The 26575-nt window shown below is 42.4% G+C and overlaps 1 protein-coding gene across 1 annotated transcript; it reads left to right on the top strand.

Moving 5' to 3' along the window:
- Positions 1 to 28: 28 nt before the first annotated feature.
- On the top strand, positions 29 to 24794 carry ANXA13 (annexin A13). The gene is made up of 12 exons (XM_058032891.1): positions 29 to 90; positions 1760 to 1834; positions 13149 to 13230; positions 15606 to 15700; positions 17350 to 17520; positions 18526 to 18559; positions 18641 to 18720; positions 19897 to 19965; positions 20182 to 20283; positions 22230 to 22305; positions 23153 to 23265; positions 24459 to 24794. Exons 1-12 carry the CDS (start codon positions 76 to 78, stop codon positions 24576 to 24578), a joined length of 1032 nt encoding a protein of 343 aa, XP_057888874.1. The 5' UTR covers positions 29 to 75; the 3' UTR covers positions 24579 to 24794.
- Positions 24795 to 26575: the final 1781 nt, after the last annotated feature.

Raw genomic sequence — 26575 nt, 5'->3', positions numbered from 1 at the left:
TTAGCTTTTCCAACTGCATGCTTGTTTTATCGAAGAGTAGAGGAGTTGCACCTTCCACATTCAGGCTAAGCAAAAATGGGCAGTTCACATGTAAGTAGTTACTTAATTTGGATTGTCAAGAATGCAATGATTTCCTGGTTTTATTTTTGTAAATTTTCACTTTATATGGCATTAATACAGCGGCAAGTGAGGATTTAAACTCAAAATCTACTTTGTGGGGGAAACTGGTATGCAGCTGGTTACATTGCTTCGTAACAGTACATGAATAGTGAAATTATTACTGCCACACACAAGTCCTGAGTGCTTTAAAGCTCCTTGTGTCTTAAACAGGGCAGCACTTTCATTTTGAGAAAAAGAAATGATGCACAGGATGTCCTGGAAAAACTAATTTTAGTTAGTTTAGCAAATTTGTGTTGGAACATTCTGAACACTAAAATAATTCCCTAAAGAAATATTAAAAACTTCCTGTCTCAAAGGCCAATACTTTCAAAATTTGGGTGTTTCTCACAGAACAATAGGGACAGGAGTAATTTTAAAGTGTAGTATTTACAGAAGGGCCCAATAAAAATCCAGTGTGGGCATTTGCTGCATCAAATTACTGTATGAGGTTTGACGGAGACAATTTTTGGTAACATTTGTCTGCATGAAGACATTTAATATCAAAATTACATGATTGTCAAGAACTTTTGTGTGACAGCTCTGAATTATTAGTTCCTCTGCAAGTTAAGTAGTTTGTGCTGAGGAAGATGGGGGTCTTAGCTCCAACTTTGAAACTAGTGGATAAAAGCAATATTTATTCAGCAGTGCATTTTCTCCTTGAATGCAGAATCCATGCAGTTTTGCAGTATGTATCTATAGAAGACAGCCTGCCTGCTGATACAGGCCAAAGTGAGTTTCTGTAAGGTTTATATTATCGTGTAACTATTTCTTAAATCCAAATTCAGCAAGGCCTGGAGACATGCCAAGGTTCTGAAGCTTTTGGATCAGCTCCCCAGGACGTTTGGCAGAGTGAGCAAGGCATCCCATACCCTGCATACACCCCATCTGCATAAAGCTCCAGCTGCAGATCCAGGGAGCTTTTTTTCTCCCTGTGAGTGGGATGTTGGTCCCATTTCCACACCATCTTTTTGCAGTCTGGCTGTTTGCTAAGGGGAGAGGAGTGAGCAGATCAGCAGCACTGCCTGTGTCCAGCAGTTCCAGCTGTGCCCAGGAGACACAGCCAAGGAGGCTCCTGCTGCACAGGACACACACACACACATCATAGGGCAGGCACCTCCTGGGGTCCTGGAGAGCCTTTCACATGGAATGCAGAGAAGGGCAAACATATTCCATCCACGTTGTGACTGTCCAGAGGGGGTGTATCTGTGGCAGGGGTGATCACAGCACTACAGCTCAGGCAGCTGTAGCGGGTGTGTGAGTGGGCTCCATGCTGGATTGGGTGGTTTGGATGTGGGTGCAGGACCCCACAGCTGTGCTGCAGGCTACAGTGGGAACAGGGGTGATCCCATGCTGGAAGAGAATCCCATCATTCAGTCCAGACTCATCTGGGAATTGCATCTCTCTGTTGTTCCTAGAAAGTTACAGGTAATCTTGGAGAAATGGCTGCATCTATGTCAGACAACTGCTTCTGGAAGAGCAGGAAATAAAATAGAAGTTCTTGCCAGAGCTTTCCAGCTGCAGTTTGCTGTTTCTCCTACTGTCATGTTTTGTAACCACAGGCTCCTGAGTGTCTCATACATTGTGTTTTCTGAACCTCCAGAGCCAGACTTACAAACTCACAGAGGATATTCGGAAACCAGCCATAGGGGCTGCCAGTTTGTCAGCAGATGAGCCAGTAAGAACTTCTTTTGTGGAGGATGCAAGGGGCACTGTGCTGCTGCAGCACTTGTTGCTGTGGCTTATGGTGGCTTTGGGAGGCTCTGCAATGCACAGAGGCAGCTTCTCTTTTGTGGTCAATGCTGGTGCTAGAAAGCTGGGGCTTGTTTCATTCTGTTGAATAATACAAAAACAGAATTTTATCCGCTTTGAAATTTCAGGAGTTAAATTTTCATTTAATAGCTTCTGCTGGGAGAAATATAAAATGAATCATCGTTGTCAAATGAGGTATTTTATTTGGTTAAATGAGTTTAGGTTTTAAAACTTTCTTTTAACTATCGTTTTTAAATGGAGTTCTCATTGAAAGCTAACCGTTCTCCAGTGAAAAGCTTCCATTATGTGGATGTTAAAATTTAACTTTTCAGCTCTGTCAGAATGTCTCATTTTAAAATTGAGCTTTCATCAAAATTCATATCTTCCTGAACATGTTACTTTGAACAAAAGTATCAAATGTTGCTGAAAAAAATGCTTTCAGAACAATTTTCCAACTAACCCTAAAGTGTACCTTTCTCTCGGAAACGGAGCTCCCAATTAAGAGCTGCACCTGGTGTGACATTACAACTCCAAATCTGCATATTTTCATCTGCTTTTTGCTCTCTGAACTCAGTTCAGAACTTTTTTCCTCCAATCAATGTTTTCAGCTGCACATCCTTTGCAATTTAAAGTCTCTTAATTATTTTCTTAATTAGTTTGCAGTCTTGTCTCAAGCTTATCTGATGTCCTTAATATTAAAACAAATAGAGTCAATCCACCTGGAAATCTCAATAGCTGCTCTGCTATAAGGAAGATGCTTTGGGGACAATTTGGGAATAGCAACAATGGTTTTCATTCTATGATTTGAGAAGCCTGATTGATTTTTACTTACATGAAATCGTGTAAATATTTTTAAATCTTCTGTCTCTCAAAAATCCATGAAGATTGCTTATGCGTGATTCCATGGTGTTTGTGAGTTTAATTAACCTTGGGGTTGGGTGACTTCTTTGGTTTTAATTCAAATTTGTTGAGATTCTCTGCAACACCCTTGCCTTTCATCTTGTCATTGCAAAGCAGACTAAACCTTCTTCCAGGGAGGACTCTATAGTATAAGGGGATGGCAGGTTGTTGTGGGCCATATGGTTTGACAACTTGAAGGTCAAAAAGTAAGTATTACCTGGAGAACATATCTGCCCAAGGAGCCCTCTGGGGCATAAGCTCACAAAACTCACAAGGACTTCTCTGTTGCCTATAAACATTACTGTCCTTGTAGAAGTGTTTCCCTAGTACAAGTATTACCACAGCATGATTTTATTATCTCATCACAAAGCACCACAATTGCTCTTTGTTGGCAGCACTGGCAGAGCAGTGCTCAGGGACAGGCGATTCTTGTTCAGGCCCTGGCCATAAGCCCACAGTCAGCAGAAGACAGAAATAACTTCTTGTTTAGCTACCCCCCACTGGGGAGGGTCTGTGGCAGATTCTTTTCATTTCCACGGTCTCTTGCTATCCAGGATATTTGCTGTTCCTTTTAGATCTGAGAATGTGAGTGCTGCTGTAGTAGGTGCTAACAAGTAGCTATCCATGAAAAAAATTACGACGCATTTGTGGCAAAAACAAACAGAACCCATCTGAAATATCAGAGTTGCTACATTTATGTTTTACATGATGTAAATAGGTCAAGCAGTTATGTTTTACAAATACATTAAAAAATGCAAAGTATCTGGACTCTAAGTTTAGAGTTTGGGGTTTTAGAGTTTAATTTTAACTCTCTAGTTTTTATACACTCTACCAAGTTCTGTTGTTGCTGTTAAAGAAGTTTTTTTCACTAGACTCTCATCTTCATTAGGTGGGTTATTGGCACAAATCAGTTGTGATATCTGGTAGCTCAAGCTTAGGTGCCTCAAAAGAGGGGCCCTGATCAAGGAAACCCCTTGGCAAGTAAACTCTCACAATCTAAACTCCCCATCCCTCATGCAACACTCCAGACCAATGGTAATATTAGGAGTCTTCTCCCTCAATATTGGTTCACTGTTTGGTTACCAGATGGTTGCTACATGGTCATCTTCACATGCCCTGAGGTGGTTTTGGTGGGGGTTTTGGTCAGTTCTGTATCCCACTTTGGAGTATGGTTGTCACAGTTCATTACCACAATCAATGGGCTGTCTGCTCTAGCCACCAATTTTTAAGTAATATTTAAGCTGCTAACTTTGTCTATTCTATTACTAATGTTCTGGTTGTTCACATTTCACTACAATCTATCTTTATTGCTCTTAATTATGAGATTATTAGCTCTGGATTTCTCTGTAATCCATCTTTGACTTACACAACAGAGCCATATGGTTCAGATAAAGTTCAGTTTGTAGCCCCACAACTCTAACTACTTACTTTAAGCAAGAACTTTGCTACTTTCAAATAATATAAAATTTTCAACAGTTACTATTCAGAAAATGATTCTGCCTTTATTGTTAATTATGACTAGTGTCTGAAGCAAGGACAGCCCATTGATTGTTGTATATGAACTGCTGCTTAGGTGACTCAGCTGATCCAGGAGTATCTTGCAACTTCCTCCACCTCTTTCCTGTGAGGTAGAAAGGTATTAGACACACAAACCTCCAAGTTCTGTAGGCACAGTTGGTTTGTTGGACACTAAACATGCTTGTCTGTTCAGTAACAGCATTTCTGTGTGTCTGTGAATGTACAGATGGTGTTTAGATAGAGTGTCCTGCAGTGATGTATTTTAGAAGCAATGAAGGGACCAAGGGGTGAAGCATGTCATCTTGGGGCTTCCCTGCTGGGGTGCAACACCCTTCAAGTTCTTGTCCCTTTAAATAACTGAGCTTTAAAATACATGCAAGGCTGAGCATGATGTTCCCAAGGATTGTGCCCATGGATTTGAGCCTTGTGTAGATGTTCTTAAGTCACGTTAGCTTTCATGCTGGCATACACAAGAATTTACTTCAGTTCCATCAAGGTTAGCTCATCAAAAGTCATCATTAGGGAGGTGTCAAATTTTTAATAAGACATAAGAACACTTGAGTTAAAAATCTGGTATCTCAGCTGAAAAAAGAGGCAAAATATATCGTTATCCAAGTCAGTAAAATATGGTCAATAAAATAAAAGGAGTCTGCCCCCATCATAACAAAGAATTATTGCCAGCTTGTAAAACTTGATTTATCTGTGGTGAAAGAAGCCATTTGTTTGCATTTTGTATGGTTTCCACTTGCAAGATAAGTAATCAAGGGAAGTGATGTGAGGCATGACTCATGTCTAACCACAGGCATGGTGTCTTTGAAGATTTCCTGCATCCTTTCCTGCCTTGGCTTCAGCAGCCCCACCAGGTGAGTCAGGTCCTTGTCAGCCCCATGTCCCCTCTGCCAGCCCCATGCAGGTGCTGGGGCTCACACATCTCAGAGGTGTCTCTATGTAAGCATCTGGATTGAGCCCTCTAGAAATAAAAGCTGCAGTTTTGCAGCTTTGGCATTCCCACTGCATGCTGCCCTGGTAGCTAACAGATTTTAAAAGCACTCTGTTAAAGTGTTCCATCAGTCACAAAAAGTTTTGAAAACATTAAAACTGGACAATATCAAATTCAGCCATGAGAGAACCACCCCAAACTTGCATTTTTCTCTTAATTGTGGGTTTCTCTGTCATGGTGATAAGTATGAATAAATTAGATTAAAAAATAATCATAGATGGTATATTAACAGCTACTAGAAACAGGAGAGACTTTGTAAGAGAAAGAGGGTATTAATTTTGCAATTTAAATAACTGTCAGAGAAATTATCTTCACTATTGCCACTTGTTTGTAATAGGAAAAAGTAACTGTGACTGATTCTATTGGGATCTTCTTGTCACTGCAGGTTAAGTCCCAGATGTAGAAAATAAGGTTTGCACCTCTCAGTTTGGAAAGAGTAACAGAGTCATTGCAAAGGCTGTTCACTAATCCATAAAACTTACCCATATTGTATTATCCAATATAGAATTCATATAGAAATTGTTTTAATCCTGATAGCACCAAACCATCAGGGCCAAGCAAGCTGACAGTGTGTGTGGCTGTCATGCAGCTGTTAGACACAGAACAGCCACAAGGATCTGGGAGAGTGACAGCCTGGCTGGCAGATGGCAGATGGCATTTGGAGACACTGATACCATTCTCTGAGCAGGCAAGGAGGCAGTTGGCAAAATTTCAGCTGCATATTGTGGTTGACAGAGAAAAATGCTCAAACAAACAAAAAATGAGAGGTGCATTTTACAAAACAGGTGAAGAAGGAACCTTGCAGACAAAAGGACACTTCTTAAGGTTGAACTTTGGCAATTCATTTGTCAAAAATGTGTTTGTCAGCCCCACCTTTTTATTACCACAGCACAAACCCCAGTGCTTGCTGATACAGCCCTGCTGCCAACATGCCATAGCTGTTTGCTTTTAGATGTTAGTACCTGTTAAAGCCTTTACATTTCAGAGAAATTCCTACCTGAATGACTGAGCCCCACAACTTGAACTTTACTGAAGAAGAGCTTGCATAAGAATCCCTTACTTTGGTGGAAGGATGATAGGAGATAGCGAACACATCATCTGCTAATGACGAGATATCCTCGCCCTGAGTGGCCTTTCCTAGTTAGATGAAACCTGACCTTGCCTACCAGTAATTGCTCTTTGTTTCTTTTGCTTAGCCATTTTATTAAAGAGCTGTAATATTTGGAAGTTTTTCTCATGGGAGTACCCACACACTGCAGTGAAATGGGCTTTATCTGCTTTTTTGCCCTTTCTGATTGAAGGTCTTGAGCTTTCTCAGCAGGTCAACCTTTTGCAACTGGGAATGTTGTTTTAGTAAATCAGACTATGGATGAAGTACAAATGTAGCATCATGTTTTCAGTGTGTCTTTGGAAGTAGATCAGGATCAAATGCAGCAGCCTAGTCCTATGTTTGTTCTTGTGTTTTATTATTCTCCAAGGATGGAAATGCTTGAGATGAGTGATGAGGTTTGGGTTGTCTTAAAGACTCCTCTGGGTGGGAGTTCAGAGTTTCTTCTGATAACAGGATGTTATCCTGACAACATGTGATGCACTAGAAGGGTTTAACCACAAGATCTAAGAACACATATCCTTTTTTTTCCTAGTCATTATTGTTAGTCTAGTTAACCCTGGATTCCAGTTGCATTATAGCTCATTAAAGACTTCTGCCAAGATAAATAATTAATCTTGAGTATATGTGTGTTTATAAAAAATTAATCATGTAGGTGCTGATTTGCCAAAAGCTGTCTTCTGCGACCCAAGTGTATTAGATACAGTTTAACCAATGAGATGCACACCCTGGTCCTGGTGTTTGTTACGCTAACAGGGTGACTACATGGTTTGGAATATTTCCTGGTACATGGAGAAAATAAATTTCCTTCTCCATGGAAGAGAGAAGGATACACACAAAAGATAAAGACAGGAATCACAGACCTGGAAGGCACCTTGAGATGTCAGCTCACTTAACCATTGCCTAGAGCAATAATTAAATGTCTGTGAAGAGTAAGAAGCTCTGCCCAGACCAGTCCTGGCAGCTCTCACAGTGCTGGGCTGGAGAGATGGTTCATTAGCTGGAGACTCCCCAAAGCTCTTTGAACTGGTGGCTCAGTGGCTGTGCATGGTGAGAACTGAGAAACCTCCACAGCTTCTGTAGCTTCCTATATAGGGTGGGCTTTCAATTGTTTTGACTTGTTTGCTTGTTTTTCTAGTATTCCTGTCCTCACCTTTGGGACATTATGGAGTGTTTGGGACTTGGCTTCCCAAACAAACAGGATGGAAAAGAGTCCAAGATGCTGCAATATGGATATATCTGTTATCCTAGCTAAAAACATCTGAACCCACCAGACAACCTTAGATTAATCTACTAGCAAGGTGCTAATCTCAAAATTAGTAGTGCCTGTTATGTGTCTTGTAAATCTTAAGAACAGAGCAACTGTATTAGAAATCCCCTGAACAAAAGACTGAGGCATGAACTCAACCCTTCTAAGGCACCAGAGAATCCACACAGTGTTGGGCCATTGTGCTTGTGCCCATCACAGGAATTGTTTCAGCTGCAGTGAGCAGCTGAACCAAAATCAGGCAGGCAGGAGCTCTAAATCTCAGGGAAATCAGGCAGAGAGGTTGCTGGTGCTCCCCTCCTTGATAGAAAAGAAAGGTCAGGTTCATGCACATGGAACTAGTTTATGCCATTCTTTTTAAAACCTCATTTTTCTCCAATGCATTTTTTGAACATAATTAAATATATGTGAAGAAGAAGAAAATGGGTGGAAGAACTCTGGCATGTTTGTGTAGCCCACTGGTGATGCTCTCAGGTATGTGAGATATTCACACCAGGTTGATGAGTGCAGGCCCACAGGAGACCACTGATGTCTGATAGCAGGCAGCTTACCCTGGGACATCTCTAATAACACCAGAGACCTATGTTTAGACAAGTAAATACTGCCCTAAATTTTATTCCTGATCCCATTCAAGTGTATGAGTTAATGCTCTAAAGAGCATGGCTGGGTCAGTCTGCCCTTTCTGTCTGCTGCCACTTTTAGATTTAATTTTTATTTCTGTTAAACAGCAGCCAAAGAGAAGCTTGAATTTAGACAGCCACTAAATAAAGCACATAAATTGTACCTGGCAAAAATGAAGACTGGGGCAGGCACTCATCATACGTGTACCAATCCAACTCTTTTTAGAGCTTTTTCTACAGCTACTGGAGCTGATCTCACTTGCTCTGGTCAGCAGCCACACTGCTGGCTCTTCCTAGTGATCTTCTTTAAGGGTCTGTGCCTGCATTTATCCATGTACATCATCAGCATCACCCTCTGTTAGAGCTGCAGCAGGTGCCCGCACCCTGAGCAGCTGCTCCTTTTTATTGTTCTGACAGAACTCCTCCCTAAACCTGCTCCTGAGCAGCCCTGTGGCATCTGCGTGAGATCATGGAAATGCAAAAATAGCTGTGATTGCTCAAGCTGTATTATCAGCTGTTTTCAGAGAGCTGTTTTTGCTCCCTTTTGCAATACAGGAAACTACCTGACATGTTCATGGCAGCACTTCTGTTCTTGGCTACTGACAGATGAGGACTTCGTACCTACTGCAAGCTTAATTGTCTTCATCCTGAGGAAAGCTCTAGATTTTTAGGAGTGTCTGCAACCTACCAATGCCTCTCCTGATGCCTTGAATCCATCAGAACTCTTGTTCCTCCCCCCTCACCACGTCCTTTTGGGTTTGCTGACCTTTGCTAAACTGTTTATTTGTGCTCCATAAGGGCTCCACACGCTGAAACATCAAAGCAAAATCTACAAAGCTTCTCTAAGCATTACAGATCATCTTCAACTATAAACTCATCTTACAGCTCCCTAAAGCCAGACGTAAATTATAGTAGCAAAAACTACTTGGTGTGCTTTGAAACAAGTCAGAACAAAGCAAGTTAGTCTTAGATCTTTTATAAACTGTCCAGTTTAATATAAATAAATCTGTGGCAATTTTAGCCAAAGCTGCAAGGGAAACAGGTTATTGTCTAAAACATATTTGAGTGAGACAAAAAACTATTCAGGATAAGAGAAAACAAGTTGACACAGGCTATAAATGCAACTATGCTAGAAGTGAAAAGAATATTTTTTACCATCAGAACTCTGGTCACATTAATTAATATAGAACTATAGGAGAGGAATGAGAAGAAAATTAAATAAATGAGTGGATGGGGCTGGACCAGTTTGTGAAAACAAGTTCCCTTACACCCTAGCTTCAAAGTTGTTTGCAGTCTTTCCACCTGATATTTCAGATTCCACATCAAGCTCTCACCAAATTTGCTAGAATACTTCTAAATCAGTAACTAATCTAATCTAATCTAATCTAATCTAATCTAATCTAATCCAATCTAAATTCTAACTCTAAAAAATAACTGTAATTAAGTGGTTCTGCCCATATTTTTAGAAGAAAAATTACTACAGGTTACAAATGGTATTAAACATCAATTGATTTTGCCATGTATCACTTACAGGAAAATCCACCTGGCAAAATCCAGAGGGTAAGGAGTACAGCTCTGAAACAGCTCTGGCACAGCTCTCCCTCCCTTGCATTGGGAAGCTGTGTCAGTGGGAAGGTCAAGGATGGGACTCAGCAAGAAGTGAATTTCAGCCAGTGCTTCTCAGCTGACCCAGGGGCTGGCTTTCACAGTCACTTACCACAGTGTCAGATTTCCCTGGTATTTCACACAGGACTAACAGAATGATATCCCCCAGGTGCATCATTTAGTGTTTTACAGTGATATTTTTGAAGACAGAGGCTTTAGCAGAGCTGACTCAATAGATTCCTCTGGTGCTTTAAAACAAACATGTCCTGAATATTGAAGCAGGCATTCCTTCCTGTATGATTTTTGCCTTGAAAATAAATGTTTCTGTGTTTATGTCTTTATGAATAATCAAACACCTACAATGTTATTTCAGTTTCTGGTGGTGCCATTTCCTGCCTGCTGCACCTGTGCCACACACAAACAACACCTACAGTGCCAGTTGTACCTAGGAGTGAGGGGCTCACTAAACCTGGGGATAACTGACCATCCATCAGGGCACGAGAGAGCAAACCACTCTCTCCCAGTCCTGCCATGGGCTGGCCATGACCTGCAGTGGGCAGTGGGAGCTGCAGAGGCAGCACCAGCATGAGAAGGGCAATTTCCACAGCCCAGCACAGCTGGTGGGCAAGGCAAGGCACAGGACAAACCAGCTCCTGCCTTTGTGTGTTTGTGCAGGTGTTTCTGTCCAGGCTGAAGGTCTGAAAAGTGGGAGACAATGCCAGATGAAGCCTTTTTCTTCTCACCACTGCACCTTCTGTCCCAGGTCAGGAGGCAGTGAATGTGAAGCAATAGTTCTCAGCTCTTGTTGTTTCAGGGAATCTGAGAGTCTATAAATTAGAATAGCACTTGGATAACTACAAAGTAGTTAAATATCTACATTTGATACATTAGCACTTTTCTCTGTATTTTGTGCTACAGAAATTTTCCCCCTTTTTCTGTTTTTTCAGCTGCTTCTTTGGTCCTTTTGGTTTGCTTTGCAAATAACTCTAGAACAACTTCAGAACTGGCTGCCTAACACAGACAGCAAGATTTACCATAGGCACACTTACAGTACAGAGCCAAAGTAAGGGTATTTCCCTGGAGCCTTCTCTTCTCCATGCTGACCAAGCCCAGCTCTCTCAGCCTGTCAGTCCATTTCCTTTGGGCATGATACCATTGAAGGAGAAGCACCTACACTCTGCCAGAATAGAAAACTGTGACTGGAATTCATTTTGAATAGTTATCAGTGCATCTGCTTTCTAACTTTGTGGTTTTCCCTTTCCATTTTGACCCAAACTCCTGGGAAATTTGAGGACTGTTAAATAAAATCTCCACTAGAAAATATTAGTTATATATATACAACTATTTCCATCTTGTTTGAAAGGTTTAGGAAAATTTGTGTGAGCATACAGCAGGCTACATCTTTAAAAGCCACATTTGTCATAGTGATGGGGCAATCAAAGTGTTACCTTGTGCTGTAAAGATGAAATTATTACATTGTTATTGTACCTCACTAATTGTTACAGTTGTAAAAATAGCTTTGTGTTTCAGCGACCATTAGCAGTGGGTTCTATCCTACCTGGAAAAGCCAGGTACCAAATGGCTTCAGTCAATCACAAAGGCACATTGGTAAAGCAGCGTAGGGACTGGATTTGCGCTTTCCTCCTTGAGAGCTGACCCTTTGCCTTTTGACAGAGGACCCCTTTAGCCAGAGTTTTAGCCCTTTCACCAGAACTAGTAGGTGACAGCCTGAAACTTTTGAAGCATACCAACAAACAGACTTTCAGGCTGTATCTATGCTTGTAAATAAAACTTGTTGTTCTCTGGCCTGATGGGCATGTGGCAGAGCACGGCCCGCAGCCATGTGCCTAAATTATCTTTATTCCACAAGCAGAATGATGTTGTGCCAAATGTCTTTCAGGAATGGCCTCTGCCCTGTGCTACCCCCAGAGACAAGGAGGTTAATCAGCCATTTAACCTCTTCTGCTCCTCAGCAGGCTGGTGGCATTTTCAGAAGGGCTTAAAAGCAGACTGCCATGCCCTGCAGTATCACAACTCTGAATTAACAGTGGTGTGCCAGTGCCTGGCAGCCCTGCAAAGCAAGCAGCCTGATCCACGTGTTGCTCTTTAAATGGAAATGCCAAAGCACTGCCAGGGCCCACTTGGACCCCGAGTCTGTGGTGTGCATACTGGCTTGTGCTGCTTGACTTAGAGACCCAGAACTTCTGTCCTGCTACTGTTTTAGAGTTTGGGCATTTAAAATATTTGAGTAATTGTGTTAGAGGAGCTGAAATTGTTGCTGTCATTGTGGTCTCAGATAATTCTACTCTTTTTTGAGAAGCAGCAGAGTGGAGGGTGTACCAGCATTGCAGCCCCTGTGACTCACAGCTTGGGAGATTAACAGCTAACTCAGATCACAAGGAGCAGGCATGGTTTTCTGTTTACATTGATATGTCAGGCTGTAAACTGCTGCAGTGGCTGTGGACTTTGAGTCATTATTCTGTCCCTGTAAATTTAGCTTGAGGTAGCCACATGTACTATTTTGCCAAAATAAAAAAAAAAAAAAGCAAAACCCACTTCCTCAGCAACAACAAAAAACCCCAGCTTTATCACATTATGTATCTCCAATTATCTTGTTTGCATGAATGCATCAATACAAGAAAGGTTTTCAGGAGCAGTTTTTATCCAGATGATTGGGAGTGTTCACAGTACTTAAAAATGTACTACAGAGATAGGTCTTGATTCTGCTAAGGTGTTTGTAGAGGCCTGTTGTTAAAGTGGTACAAACCAATAATATTTGATCTGGCATAAAGATGTCTAGTATGAAATTATTATCCTTAAATTCTTTGAATAAGACAGAACTGATTGGCAGAACAAAATTCTATAAGTCATATATATCATTAATATGGTGATATGTTATGTAGAGTAACATACACATACATATACATATGTATGTACACACATATACACACACACACACATATATATATATACATATATATATAGATATGGTGACAAAGTTGTATAGACCACTGTGGTTTTTGTGTGGTGACAGCAATTTGTGGATCAGTTCCAGGAACCTTAGGGATAGATAGAGTATTTCAGCAAAGCCCAGCCTGAATTTCAAGGTTTAGATGGCGTGAACAAAGATCAAGCAAGGACCTGGCCCAAACTGCTGTCATTCTAATGCAGAATTGTTTCCCATGTGTTTCCCATGTTTCTGCTGTGTCTCTGTCTTTCTAGTCAGCCCACAAGCGCCGCCACCACCACGGGTCTGATGCAGAGCAAGATGCCAAGAAAATTCACAGTGCCTGCAAGGGAGCAGGTAAGAAAGACTTTTGTAGATTTTTGGACTTTGTGCAAAGGGCAGATCAAGATTATAAAAAGCATATACATGAATTTAGGCAAACCAACTGTTCCAACCAGTTTTAGGTAATCTTTATGCTTTCCATCAAATATTGACTCAAACAACATTCACACCTATGAAGGTAAATGGGAAGGGAAGGCAGCTTGCTCCTCAGAGGCTGGTAAGATCTAATTTGATAATTGCATGTCTCCAGAGCATTAGGGTAAACATGGTATTTGTTCCCTGTGACAGGGACATCAAGCTGCCAAGACTAATTTGACAGTCACAGGGTCCAGCTAGTCAGGTTAGATTAAGGTCATGGTTAGATATCCTTTCTCAGGCCTCCAGGGACCAGTAAAGGACATCATCACCTCCATATTTCATCAGAGCCTACTGCAGCTCCATCAGCTGAAAGGAATTTACAGTGATTTCAACTTTCACCAGTGATTTTTAACTGAAAACAACTGTCCCTCACCATTTTCTGAGTCAGTTTGAAGTAAGCCTGACTGCATTGGTGTGAGTGAGGAACGCACAGTGTTTTGTGGGATCCTAAGGTCCATGGAGGTGACAATGTTCAATAAAGGAAAAACATCCAGACAGCACACAAGATCAATAAGTTATTAATTCACTCCAGTTATTTGCACAGTTAATATGTATTTAAGCATTTCTTCCTGGTATGGCAGTGACATCCAGAATCAGCTAGTGAAGTGTTGAGTTTTAGGAACTGTTCCTGTTGTACCAACTGAGCCCTTTCAAGACAGTTGCCAGAGGACTCTCCTAATTGAGAGTTTAACCCAATGTTATCAAACAGGAGCAGAATTCCTTCTAAAATTGGACCATGCCTTCTACCTTGGATCTAAGCAGGAAGAACAAGATGCCCTAAAGTTGTCCTCCATGTACCTGGTGGTAATAAGGGATGAAAACATATCTGCTGTTGTTGAATACCAGTATAATTTGTTATCTTTATCCTTTGTGCTGGTTGCTACTCAGAAACCCTTGTTGGTTCCTGCTCCTAAAAGCCTGAGATGAGGCACAGCACAAAGCCCAGAGATGGCCACACAAAGGCATCAGAGATGGCAGAGATCAAGGAGAGTGTGGGGCAGTGACCACCAGCAGGATGTGTGGGCATCAGCAGACCTGGCAAATGTCTTGATGCCTTTGGTCTGCCATCCTGTGGGCATTTGGGCAGTGCCCATCACAATCCGGGCCATGTGTCTGTCCTGGCTCACATTCTCAATTTCTTGTCGTGAAGAAATAATGCCCGAGTCCATCTGCTGGTCCTCAGGTGGAAGTGCAGCCCTAACCCTAACCCCTGTGTTGGTGCCACAGCTGCCCTGCTGTGTCCTTCATACATCCAGGTAACACCAGGACCCCTGTGCTAGTGCCACAGCTGCCCTGCTGTGTCCTTCATACATCCAGGTAGCACCAGGACCCCTGTGCTGGTGCCACAGCTGCCCTGCTGTGTCCTTTGTACACCCAGGTATCATCACTGTGGTCCTGTCTCCTTTTAGCTGTAACAAATGCCTTCCAGCAGCTCTGTTTAGTGCAAATATCTGTTTAGGGCAAAACACCTGTTTATATGGCAGAGGGCAGCAGAAGTGCAAGAGCAAGGTCACTGCCTTTAGGAAGGTTTTTCAATCCATTGCATAAGTCAGAACTCAAGGCTGAGTGAGGGCTTTTCCCTGGAGAGGGGCTGCATGTCCAGCTCCCCTCTGGCATGGGCAGCACAGCAGCTGCATCTCTTCGGGCATCCCACACTCCCACTTCACTCTGATTTCTGCCAAGCAAAACAGTATTGGCAGAGACTGAGACCATTCAGGCTGGTTCCAGGTCCTTTTTCCCGACTCCATTCAGCAAAATTAAAACCAATTTTTAACAGGCTGTAGATCCAGGCTTCAGGTTAGTGAGCTAATGCAAACACATCCTTGCCTGCCTGGCCTCTTGCCCCACTGCCCTCACTCTGTTGTGCCAGCACAGCATTCATGCCATAACAAACTGGATCTGGTGGCTGATCCCTTGGGACTGATCAAACAAGCATTGTCCCTAAAAACATGTCTGTCAGCCTGTGGGCACTGGCATAACCCTGATTTTAGGAGCAGTGTCTGCCCTTCTCAAACAGAAAACTCAATTTCTTTGCTATTAACAGCATGAGATGGTGAAATTTTATTTTATTGAACATTGTAGCTGACTACAGTTTAAATTATCCTCAAAAGAATCTTACATAGTACAAATCATAAAGGTGGAACCACTGGGAATATATGTACAGGAATTTTTTTTCTTTTTAGAGGTCACATTTTCTTTCCTCTGCATTAGATTCCTGATTATAAAATCCCTATGCACAACTTCTTTTTCAGGAACCAATGAAAAAAAAATTATTGAAGTCTTATCAAGTCGAACATCGGAGCAGAGACAACAAATAAAACAGAAGTACAAGGAATTGTATAGCAAGGTATTTTGAAATAAGTGTCCTCTCTGTTTGAAACCACTGCCTCTCAAAATACATCCTACAGGCTTCTGCTTTTGAAAATGTCAAGGGCATAGTGCATTTAAGGAGGACACCAGTTACTTTCTGATTCAGCAACTTATTTTATCTCCAAAAATCATGATTATTTTTTTAATTTTAGGCCTCAGAATCTTCTTGACGTCAGCCTTAACCAGATCAGAGCATTTTAATCAAAGCTGGGAGAGCTAGAAAATAGTTCATAACTGAAACAGAAAATATTTCAGCTTGTGTTCATCTTTAGCACATTCAGAAAAAGAAGTTAATGTAAAAGGGAAATTATAAGTCAGAGTCCCACTTAGACCAGATGCAAATTCAGACAAACTATTTGATCTCGCACAACTTTATTTTTATTGAGTTTAATAGAAGAATTTAATAGAAGCTTAGTTGATTTCTTCCAGTGATGAAGTAGAACATGTTGCAAAACTCAGAAGTTTCATTGAGCACTTGATTTCTGCGGGAGGCATAAACTGCCTTAATGGTTTTGTGTGTATGAAAAATAAAGCTTCTAAAATATTGTTTCAGAAAACTGCTGAATCCTGCAGACTTTATTATTAAATTGGTATTTTCTTAGTGTCTGCTTGCTTATTAATCAGTCTAAATAAGACAGCACTGAAGATGAATGAAAGCCTTCTATATGTTAAATTTACAGCAAGCATGATACAGATTTTGGTAGCTACAAATACTATAATGTTGTTCTATAATCAGAGTTAATACACATAGGCATTAGAAATTATTAAATGCCCTGAAACATCACAGTGACATCAGCTCATAGCCACCCTTCTGCCTTCCTGGGCAGCCTGAATCTCCTGGGCAGGAGGCACAAGGGGCACCATGTCCCTCCTGCTGCTCCAGGAACTTGCAGCGTTTGTGGGGTGTGTGTTGAAACTGCTCCAGCACAGATGGCAGCCTCTGACTTGAGCACTTGAGTGTTCACCTGCAGTTGTGCAAGCAGGAACTCGAGAATAATAAACCTGGAATTCTCATTCAGTGTTCTGTCCTTGCCAATGCAGGAGATGTTAACTGCAGACAGGAGTTCCAATGCACCCTCAGCTGGCATCCTCAGCATGCACAGGCCAGCTCTCCTCCAGGGTCTTGCTGAATTTTGATTTAAGGTTGATGTGGGTATGTGTGTGTAAAAACGCTGTTTGCTTGGCACTAAAGCACCTTGCAGAAATCTGCTGCTTTTTCCAGGAAGTCAGTTTTAACCAAAACTGACTGATAAGGTTCTTAGTTTGATCCCCTGTGTGGCAGCTCTTTCAAAGGAGGAAGATTCTGCATTTTATTTCAGACTAAATTCCTGTTAAGTTTTTCAAAACACTATTTTGCATTTGTTTACACAAGTAACAGTCATAACTGGACTGATATTGGCTGCTATTTGAAGATGGGACAATCATTTCAGTCAATCTAAAGCCAAAATTTTTAGGGATCTTATTTTGTAAAAAAAAAAAAGTCTGAATTTTAAGGCTTTTTAAAAATTGTTTTGTCCCTTTTTGGCACAGAAGGAGCTTTTAAGTAATTTGATTTCCTGAAACAAATTAAGAAATCCTGTAATCTCACCTCAGCTTTTGCAGTAACCCTCCTGGCTGTCCCCACAGGAGATGGAGGAGGACCTGAAGGGAGACCTGAGTGGGAACTTTGAGAAGGCTGTGCTGGCTTTGCTGGACTTGCCCTGCGAGTTCGAGGCCCGAGAGCTGCGGAGGGCGATGAAGGGAGCTGGGACGGACGAGTCGCTGCTCATTGAGATCCTGTGCACTCGGAGCAACAAGGTCAGGGCAGCACCTGGTGGGACCTGCCTTGGGCAGCAGGGCTGGGAGCTCACCAGGAGGATCCCTGCGAGGAGGAGCAGGGATCAGTCCAGCTCCTGTGCCTGAAACGCCTCTTGCCAGTGTTTGCAGCAGTAAGATTGCCGTACTAGTGCGGAAACTCCAGCAGGAGTTAAGACCGATAAAATTCACATTCCTTCCTTTGTCCTGCTCCTGCCTGCCTTGGATGGCACAGAGGCAGCACCAGTGAGAAGAATCCCCAGATACATGTTAAAGGGCAGCTTTGGCACTGCTCTGATGGTTCAGAGGTACAGGAACATGATCCTAGTGAAAAAGAAAATAGTTAACTCTTGCCTAAATGCAGGGAAAACCAGAGGGACACCTGCATGAGTCAGGCACCCCTCAAAGCACTGTCCTCAACAGGGACTGGGAATTCACAGCTTCTCCCACCCCCGTGATTGCTGCACTTCACACTGGGGTATTTTCTGGGTCCCTTGTGGCAGGAAGGAAATGATGAATCTGACTCTATGTTCTTACAAGGCTAAGAATTTTATATTATATTAAAGGATTTTATATTATATTAAGGAATACTACACTAAAACTATACTAAAGAATAGAGAAAGGATACAGACAGAAGGCTAAAAAATAATAATGAAAAACTTGTGACTCCTTCCAGAGTACTGACACAGCTTGACTGTGATTGGTCATTAAGTTAAAACAATTCACATGCTGGATAAATAATCTCCAACTACATTCCAAGGCAACAAAACACAAGAGAAGCAAATGAGATAATATTGTTTTCCTTTTTTCTGTGAGGCTTCTCAGCTGCCCAGGAGAAGAGTCCTGGGTAATGGGATTTTTCAGAAAATATTACAGCAACATCACACACTACAGGCATGGTGCTGACTTGCTGGTGTTTTGTTTGCTCATTTACTTACTAATTAATAACATATCTTTTATTTATTTAATAATTTGATTATTACTTTATTTATTTTTTTGTTTTCCTAGGAAATCGTAAACATAAAGGAGGCCTACAAGCGTTGTAAGTAGTTTTATCTTTCAAATGCCTTCATTTAAATCCTTTCTCAATGATTTAACTCTCACAGATTTTGTTTCTTCCCAGTGTTTGACAGGGATCTGGAGTCTGATGTTAAAAGTGACACCAGTGGCTCCCTACAGAAGATATTAGTCATGGTGCTGGAGGTGAGGCTGGGGACTTTCCTCTAATGCAGCTGCCTGACAGAGACATTTCCTTTTTTCCCTGAGTAACCATAATAAGTACTGTCTGGCATTTATAATAGTGCCGTTATGATATGTAATATAATAATGAGGTAATTACAGTAAACAAAGGCATTCTTAAGTATAAGAGCCCTTCATATCTATGGCTTTTTAATACGCACAATTTCAGTTTATGTACCATTTTTGTTTATGAAACCACAGATAGTTTTATAAATATTGATACTTTGAAAAAAACAGGATTGTTTTACTGTAATTTATACCATGGTAAAGGCTAGAATACTCATTCAAGGTCATGGCCCCATTATTCTGAATTTTTGCCCTAAACCACTACATCTTATTTCCATCTCAGCTAAGGATTTCAGAATTCAGATACAGAACAACTAAGAAAGAGATTGCTGTTCTGTTAGTTTTTCATTCATCAAAAGAGAACATATTTTCCATTAGAATACATTTTATTTTAAACCCCTTTCATGAAATAAAGCAAAAAATCAACACCTTCATAAAGACATATTATAACTAAGAAAAATAGGAGCACATCGAGAAATGCAATGTGTTGGTCAGTCTGATCTGACAGCCCTGGGAAATGAAAAGACTGAATAAATAAAAGAAGCTTTAATGACATAACAATTACATCACTAAATACATCACAGTTTAGATTGTCATTCTGGGAATCATTGGTACAGTTTTTTCCAACCTCCTGTAAACATTCAGGAGTGGCAAATACATTTATTGCTTTTTTTTCATCGATAATTTCTCCCAGGGACCGCAGTGTTGGTGAATGCTCAGAGTACATGGGTTAGTCAGGAGAACATTTCACAGTCACCAGGGCATATCCAGCCCTGTTAAAAACATCACTGTACCTTCGCTGCAGGTACTGGGCCCCTCCCTGCTCCAGGGGCAGCAGCGTTGCCATCTCGTTAGGGCCCGGGTACGCAGCACATAAAGCTGGGCACAAACCCCGCACGAAGGGCTCAGGGACCCAGGGGGTGACACCGTGCCCATCCCCGGGCTCCTGTCAGCAGATGGCAGCAAAACCCCAACCCAAAAATCTGTCAGGGCCATCGATACACCGATTTCTGTGAGCTGAAACAAAACCAGCGCTTGGTTGGGTGTTTTTTACTGTTGTCTCCTTTTCTGCAGGCAACCCGAGATGAGACCCAGCAGGTCAATGCAGAGCTTGCTGAGCAAGATGCCTCAGATCTGTATAAAGTAAGTGCAGCTGTGCAAAAATCCCATTTTCCCCTTGCTCTGCAGCAAGGGCTGCCTCAGGGGGACTAAACAAACCAAGCACAGGGGCAATGGCAGCACAAGGAGAGGAGCAAGGGGGGCATGGGCTGGAGCTGCAGGGATCAAGGGTTCTGGCTGACTTCATGTCTCTACTGTGTATGAACAAGTGCTTCCAGAAAATAACATGTGCTTTTGAAGGCAGGAGAAGGGCGCTGGGGAACAGAGGAGCTGGCTTTCAATGTGGTCCTAGCAAAGAGAAGCTACAGCCAGCTGAGAGCCACTTTTCAAGCCTATGAAAAGGTGAGTTTATCTTCTGCAATGGGGGTTGCATAGGCCCTGACATATAGGTGCAGATCCTACAATAACATGTAATGATCTGAAGAGCCTTTTCCAACCTAAATGATTCTATGTAGAGTGGACAATCTTTTATCTGCCATTTTATAACTTCTTGAATGCTTTAAGAATGTTGGAAAACATATTTATACAACTGTATCCTGAGCATACAGAAATAGGTGATTTACAGGAGAAGCTGTATCTTCTGCCAGTGAAGATCCCATTCCCCTTCACAACCTACACAATACTCAGCCAAATAAATGTCACCATGTCTGCTCCTTCCCACAGCTGCAGGACAGTGTACCCCCCTCCTGCAGCAAAGGGACAGGTTCACAAACTCACAAACTCCTGCCCTGAAGGAAGCATTTGCTTTTCTGGTCTTTTCTTCTGCTTCTCCTGAACAGACCCTGGCAAGGTATCTCCTCCTGTTCCACCACTTCACACACTCATATTGGCTGAGGAGAAGTTTATCTCCAGCCTTTTTCTCTCTGCCCACACTGGGCAGATGGCCTGTGCAGGTGCTTTGCTGTGCTTTCCCTGTCTCCAAGCATAAGGCAAAGGAGGCAGCAGGATCCTGGATATTTAGTACTTTTCCCTGCATCACCCAGCAGGGACATTTTACTCGTGCCTGGGCCTGAACCTGACCTGATATGGAGATATCTTGCTTGAAAATTACCTCCGAAAGTCAAAGCAATGGGAGATCCAAGGTCCTTCTCCTAGCAGCAAGGGGGAAGCTCAGCAGTGACATTCTCAGGATCTCCCTCCAGCCTCTGGCTCACAGTCCTCAACTTCCCTGGGAAGACTCTGAGTTAATCAGAAAACTGCAGCCTTAGGCACTGAAGATGGAAAGAGCTCAAGTCAAAGCCACGTTTCAATGTCAACATAATAAGGAACCAATAGCTACAAAAAGGTTTGCAGCTTAATCCAAGGTTTGGGCTGCTGCTGGCAGGAGAACAAACCCAGTCACAAACCGATACTTTCTCTCTTGGAGTGGCCCAAACCCTGGGGGTTCAGTTAAATGCTCCAATAGCCAAACTACCTTGGCTTTTGATTCCTAAAGCCAAGCAGATCAGGTTGCCCAAACCAACCCACCACATCCTGCCTGGCTGCACTCAAAGTAGGCCAAGATTAGAGCCCAAATCTTGCAAACATGCCCTTCTCTTCAGCTGGAGAGATACACAGGGCAAGATCTAAACTAGGCTGGTGCTTTGCAGAGCTTAAGCCCTAAAGCCTCACATGGTGCTCTTGCTGCCTCATACACACAGTCTCCCAGCTCTGACCTAAAAGTCAGTGTTGAATCGTGCAGGAACATCCTGATACACAAAGTAGGGCAAAGTAAAAGTCTTTGAGGTTCCTGAAGTTCACAAAAGTCAGGGTAAGCTCTCTTTTGAAGAGACAGTTTGCTTCTCCAATTCCCTACAGAATAATACAAAAACTTTGGGACGACTGCGGTGCTTGTAAACTTTGCCTGGGAAGCCAAAGACAATAAGTAACAGAATTTCACAGAGTTGGTAAAGCTCCAAAAATTATCTTATTTATGTGGGAGCCATCCAGAGCCTTTGATAGAGGGGCTAGAGAAAGCTCAAACAGTTTCTGCTGACCAGGGGTCACTCAAGAAGAAGCTGCAGCTCTAGAGGCTAGAGGCTGTCAGATACCTGGGACTGCCTGGTGGAGATTATCCATCCCTTCACCCCCGTGCTTACCTGGCTGCACAGACCTTCTCCTGTGGGTCACAGTCCATCTGGGAGCACTTATGCCGGAGGAGAACTTCATTTACCTCAAATCACTCCTTTGGAAAGGCTCTAAAGGATCTGGATTGACCTTTTGCCATTGGATCCCAAATCTGATGCTGGTTTGACAGTGGGAAGACATGTACAGACAGAAGCTTTTACGGCTCCTTTTTGTTCTCATAGGTGTGTGGGAAGGACATAGAAGAATCCATTAAAAGTGAAACATCTGGAGATCTGGAGAAGGCTTATCTGACTCTAGGTAAAAAGCAATCATTTCAAGACCTTTCTTTTCTAGTTCTTGCTGTCACCTGACATTGGTTGTTGGGCATCTGTGCACAGCCTGGCAACAGCCATTGAGCTACCCCTAAACTGAGCTAACATATCTGCCAGGGAAAAAAGAGACAGCTTTCAGTAGTGATTAGGACTCCTTGGTTTTAAAACTAAAACTTGCAACCCACAGCTCCTTTCCACAGAAAAAGCTGAATTTTTTGCTCTCTAACACAGGGTAGCCACCTCCAAGCTGCCTCTGGGACAATGGCTGGTGATAACTTTCAGCAGATGCTTGGACACCATGAGAAGTGTGCTAGCCAGCCACCACAAAAATGTACAGGGTCCTAGACAGCAATTTAGTACTAGGGTTGGCTTTGACCAGTACTTAAACCTGTGCCCTGCCTCACTTGTATTGCTGTTACCCATCTGGATTTAGACTTTCACAGACCTTCCTCCTGTGATCTGCAGAGTGAGCAGCTGCAAATGGCTAAATAAACTATCTAGTGCAATACAACAAGCAGCTACTCCAACAATGGATGGGCCAGAGGAACCCCATGGGGACAAATGCTCATCCTCATTCATGTCGTTTTCACTGTGGAATGGCTGAGTACTCAGTGCTGGTAATCTCTTGTGGGAAAATGGGCATCCCCATTCAGACTCCAAGATTTCTACTTGCATACTGATAGGGGATCAGTCTCAGAATAAAAGCCCTGCCAGTTCATATGTCTAAGCATAAACACTAGAGTTTCCTTTTCTTATTTATTTAATTCTGCTTGAAGTTGTATCACAAACTGTAAATGTACAAGTATAATGAGGCCTCTTACTGTTTTCTTTAGTCAGCTGTGCCAAAGACTGCCCAGGTTACTTTGCCACACTTCTGCACAAGTCGATGAAAGGAGCTGGGACTGATGAAGAGACCTTGATTCGCATCCTTGTGACCAGGGCTGAGGTAGGGTACCCTGTGTCCTGTAACTCCTCACATCAGCTCTGGGAGAACACAAATGTAGAGGGTATGGAGTGAGTTCTGGTAGATCACGTGCTCAGCAAACCCTTTTCAGCCCAGTGACATCAGTGGTCACACTCTGCTTCTGTACCCAGGCACCTCTAATTTTAATATTGCATCTATTTCTGTTTTCAAAGGAACTAAACCAGGAAGCATGTAGGCAATTTCAAGTGGAGTCAACTGTACCTGGTTAAAACCAGCCCATGGGGTGGTCTGGCCCCAGTAGGATGTGTAGAAGTAATTCCGAGTTAATTAATGATAAAGCAGCAGTTTCCAATTTGAGAATTGCTTATAAACATATGTTGCCAATTTTCTCTGATTCCAGCTGGGAAAAACAGATGGGGAGGAGGGAAGAGAAATAAAAAGCCAAAGGAATTAACTGTCATTTTAAGAAGCACAAAACTTCATAAGACATTTGAGATATTTAAGGACAATCTTTAAGCATTCCTTGCAAGCTGTGTAGGTTGTAACCCCAGGGCTGTTTCAGTCAACACAGAGGAGGAGCCTTTCACAGGCATGAAAGGAAAACATATTTCTCAATGATCCACAGTGAGAAAAATTAGGCTCCGGGGTATTGTCTCTATTAAGACACAGTCCAGTCATTATAACATTTAAAACCCACTGTGATAAAGATCAGACCTGTGCTGTAGGTGCTTTTTTACAGGACAGCTCCAGATAAGGAGTTTGTTTCTCTCTCACCAGAGAGTAACCAGAAAATTACTTCTCTGGGTGGAACAACACTCTTTTTTAGCCATGCTCCTGGGACATGCCTCTTTCCCTGATTGCCACCAGGGGATGACCTCAGGAGCCCCTGAGACATCATTACTGTGTGAGTTTCTCCAGTACCAAGGCTGTGCTGGCACAGCACCACTGGGCAGAGATTCTCCCAGCCTTGGCATAATTTTCCATGCAGGCCTTCTTCACAGTTAGCATCCCCTCACCACCATCTGACATGGGCTTACCTCGAATTCAAATGTTCAGCTCAAAGTCCTCCAAGAGTTTTAGACCTCCTGTGTTCTCCTCTCCTACTCCCACTCCTGTGGTGGGCCTTGAATCAGACCCCAGGGGCGCTGGCAGGGGCAGGGCAGGTTACTCAAAGCATTCACCACTCTTCTAAAGAGACTCTTGTGTCTCCTCAGAGTGACCTGCCAGCAATAAAGGAGAAGTTCCAGCAGATGTACAAGAAGCCCTTGGCTGAAGCCGTCCGCTCTGACACTTCTGGGGACTTCAGAAAGTTGCTGCTGGCAATTTTGCACTGAAAGCCCATCAAGAATGAAGAGGCATGCTGAGCAGCCATCTCTTGATTAGCTTCCAAAAAACCATCCAAAAATGTGGCATTAGCACAAAGAAAAAAATCCAATTTATTTTCTTTCCAGCTGGGAAATATGTTGCCAAGTAATGTTGGACATGAGGTTTATGTTATGGCTGTCTTGCCAAATGCCCTTAAGCAATAAAGACATGTCGAAAAAACTAGATATAATTTGACTTCTTTGTGTTTGCATATGTGGAGGAATCTTCTGTCATTGTTTCTTCTGGATAGATTTTCTGTCTTTCTCTCATTCTGAAGATTATCCCTGCTCTTTCCTAAATTCAATGAATGTCATGTCATGCCATTACAGTCCTGCCAAGAGAAAATAAATAGTAATTTCTTCTCAGCTCATTATCACAGCTCTTTAAACAACCTGAGGGCTGTGAATTAATGATTTAAGTCAGGCCCTGATTAAAGTCCTGCTGTCAACAGGGAAGGCCAGAGTGATTTCCCTATCTGTGAGTTGCCCTCTCAGCAGTCGTAAATTATCCCATGAAGGAGACTTGCAGTCCCCACCAGCACCACATCCTGGGATATGGTGCAGGAGCATCACAGGGGAAGAGGAGGGTCTTTCCTGAGGTGGATGTCAGGCAGGAAATGGTGTTCCCAAAGAGGAAGACATTGAGCATGGTCTTCATCCTGGGATATTTCCTGGTTTGATCTCATGGCTCACCTTGCTTTGAGCAGGAGCTTGAATTAGACACCACTGGAGTTCCCCTCCTCCCTGAATTACCCTAAGATCTTATCATCATATGAGAGAAGATGTACATGAAAAAAACTATAACAGAACCTGATGACTAAGAAGAAGAGAGTGAAGAATTTAGGTCAAGGAGATGGATTCATGAGTGTTCCTCTTTGTCTGGCCCCTTCTGCCTCTGAAGTGCTCCACCACTCTGCATGATGAAGGGTCGTTCAGGGCCTTTGAAGTGTGATGACTGCTGCCATCCTATTCCCATTGAAAACAGCATTTCTGAAGCACTGGACCCGTTTCTCCCCTCTTGGATCAATGTCACAGCAGCAACACCTGGCCACCCAGTTATAAGATGGGGCAGTATAAATGAGAGATGGAGAGATGTGTGGCTGTTGAGAACAATGATTGGTGTCTCACACAGGTGTAGTAGGATGTTGTGGCATTTTAAAGGCCTGATCCTTCTTTGGGAACATTTCTAGCTACCTAAAAATATTTGGGCAGATCCTGAATGCCTGAATGTCTTCATCACAGGGATTTTAATGTTCAGACCCAGCAAGAACAGAGCAATGTAGGATCCAAGTATCTTCTTGTTGCTGTTGCCATGGGTCTGTAACCAGAGACCATAGAAAAGATAGATGAAGATACTTTGGTGTCCAATGATAGGGTGATATTTTATCCTCCAGAACACTGTATGCTCACACCAAGATAAGGTACCCATTCTCAAATGATGTAGTTTGAAGAAAAAGTCAGTGGGTGTCTGAAATACACATGAAGTAGCTGGATTTGTTTTAAAATATTCCAACAAAAGTGCCCAAAGCTGTATGAGTGGTTTCTGTGAAGCCTCTAGAAGCTCAGCACTCTTTAAACCAGCTACGTCCTTATTTAATGTGAAGCACATAACTTTGGCAGCCAAATTTATTTTTGCCTGAAGACTGTTTTAATTAACACTAGTAGGTCATTCTGACTAAAGAAGAGTGCAATTGCTTTCATCTTAATCTTTCACTCTTTAATTAGAGATTGGCCTGAAAGCAAGCCAGGAGCCCACACATCTTCACACCCACGTACACTGGGCCAAAGTCATTACTGAATTACATGCTGTATCTCTCTATCTGTACACAATGCAAACAGTGACTCTTGGGAAGTTGCTCTGTGACTCCAATGCTGTAAAACTTGTCCCCATGCCTTTATTAGTTAGGTCAGGGGCTCAAGACCAGTATCTATAGATGAACCCTGTTGCCCTTGCCTGCAAAATCAGA

The sequence above is a fragment of the Melospiza georgiana genome, chromosome 1 (genome assembly GCF_028018845.1).
Source record: "Melospiza georgiana isolate bMelGeo1 chromosome 1, bMelGeo1.pri, whole genome shotgun sequence".
NCBI lineage: Eukaryota > Metazoa > Chordata > Aves > Passeriformes > Passerellidae > Melospiza > Melospiza georgiana.
This window is presented reverse-complemented; position numbering and strand designations above follow the sequence as displayed.

Excerpts from the sequence above, each read along its gene's own strand:
- ANXA13 (XM_058032891.1), top strand. Across the intron at positions 13,231-15,605 it reads CAGTGCCTGCAAGGGAGCAG|GAACCAATGAAAAAAAAATT; the intron begins GTAAGAAAGACT and ends CTTCTTTTTCAG. Across the intron at positions 19,966-20,181 it reads ATGCCTCAGATCTGTATAAA|GCAGGAGAAGGGCGCTGGGG; the intron begins GTAAGTGCAGCT and ends GTGCTTTTGAAG.